The 1610-nt window shown below is 39.1% G+C and overlaps 1 protein-coding gene across 1 annotated transcript in view; it reads right to left on the minus strand.

The window, feature by feature from the left end:
• Positions 1-1589, minus strand: part of LOC104756348 (tubulin beta-5 chain-like) — a 3828-nt gene extending 2239 nt beyond the window's left edge. Inside the window, exons 1-2 of the mRNA XM_010478924.2 lie at positions 1125-1589; positions 27-259 (exon numbers count right to left, since the gene is read on the minus strand). Of these exons, the coding sequence (XP_010477226.1) occupies positions 27-259; positions 1125-1521 (630 nt within the window). The 5' untranslated portion in view covers positions 1522-1589. The remainder of the gene's footprint in view (positions 1-26; positions 260-1124) is intronic.

Genomic DNA, 1610 nt, shown 5'->3' on the forward strand with positions numbered 1-1610 from the left:
CTGAGTTTGAGGGTACGGAAGCAGATGTCGTAGAGAGCTTCATTGTCGAGGACCATGCATTCATCAGCGTTCTCAACAAGCTGGTGGACAGAGAGAGTTGCATTATAAGGCTCAACGACTGTGTCGGAGACTTTTGGAGATGGGAAAACAGAGAAAGTGAGCATCATTCTGTCTGGATACTCCTCTCGGATCTTTGATATCAACAGAGTTCCCATTCCAGATCCTGTCCCTCCTCCCAACGACTGGCACACCTGAAAACCTATAATATATTCCAGCCCCCATAATTCGAAATGAAAGACAATGATTGATCCATGCATGCAAAACCAAACGTGGTCATATTATATTATAGACATGAGCAAACAACATCCATCTTGATCACTAGTCCAATTGCTAATTAAATAAAGTATTTAAAACGTTTCTATATATGATTCAGTCCACTACTTAAAAACATCAATAATCAATATATGTATAAATGCCCATAAGTTACAGAAGAAAGAAAAGGGCAATAACCCAGTTTGTAGGACCATTTTGCATCTGTTTAGTGTTTACCTTACAATCACGGTGTCTTCAAAATGTTGTGAATACGACATTATATATAAAAAAAGACATATATCTACAGCCTTATCTGTATATATGATAAAACTTCATAAAAAAAAATTGAAAAAAATCTGAATAGTATACGAAACAGCTTGCCCCCTACCAATAATAAGTGATAACATCCCACTCCACATAAACACACAACTTGCATTTCATTTGTTTTTTTTTGCTGTCGTCACTTGCAATCACATTAATTAAAGGAGACGATTTGATAGATCGATCGGATAATTGTAGAAGAACCCACATATGCACACCAATAATGGGGATATAGATAAAATGAATGTTATTGTTGTGTCTAACCTACTAAACCGTCATCTATTTATTGAACTCGTGAGTCGTGACTACTAAGACGAACTAGAGATATCATACTACTATATATATTTGCATGAAGGGATGGATGAATGCTATATTATTGAATCCAAATGATGTAGTAAATATACGGATCGTTGATGCAGGAAATTTCCAAGAAAATATTTTGGGTAGAAACAATAAAAATAAGAGACAATATATATACGTATAATATGTACCTTGAAGGCAGTCGCAGTTCTCAGCTTCCTTACGAACAACATCAAGAACAGAATCAATAAGTTCAGCACCTTCAGTATAATGGCCTTTAGCCCAATTGTTACCAGCACCAGACTGGCCAAAGACGAAGTTATCAGGACGGAAGATCTGACCAAACGGCCCGGATCTGATACTATCCATAGTACCAGGCTCAAGATCCATGAGAACCGCACGAGGAACGTATCTTCCACCAGAGGCTTCGTTGAAATAAACATTGATACGTTCAAGCTGGAGCTCTGGAGTGTCTCCGCTGTAACGTCCGGTGGCATCGATGCCGTGCTCGTCGCAGATGACTTCCCAGAACTTGGAACCAATCTGGTTTCCGCATTGGCCAGCTTGGATGTGAAGAATCTCTCTCATTGTGTTAGTGTGTGTGTGGCCGTTCACAAGTCACAGAATCAAAGAAAAATAGTGATTGATTTATATACAAGTTGGGGGGGGGGGGGGGG

The sequence above is a fragment of the Camelina sativa genome, chromosome 17 (genome assembly GCF_000633955.1).
Source record: "Camelina sativa cultivar DH55 chromosome 17, Cs, whole genome shotgun sequence".
NCBI lineage: Eukaryota > Viridiplantae > Streptophyta > Magnoliopsida > Brassicales > Brassicaceae > Camelina > Camelina sativa.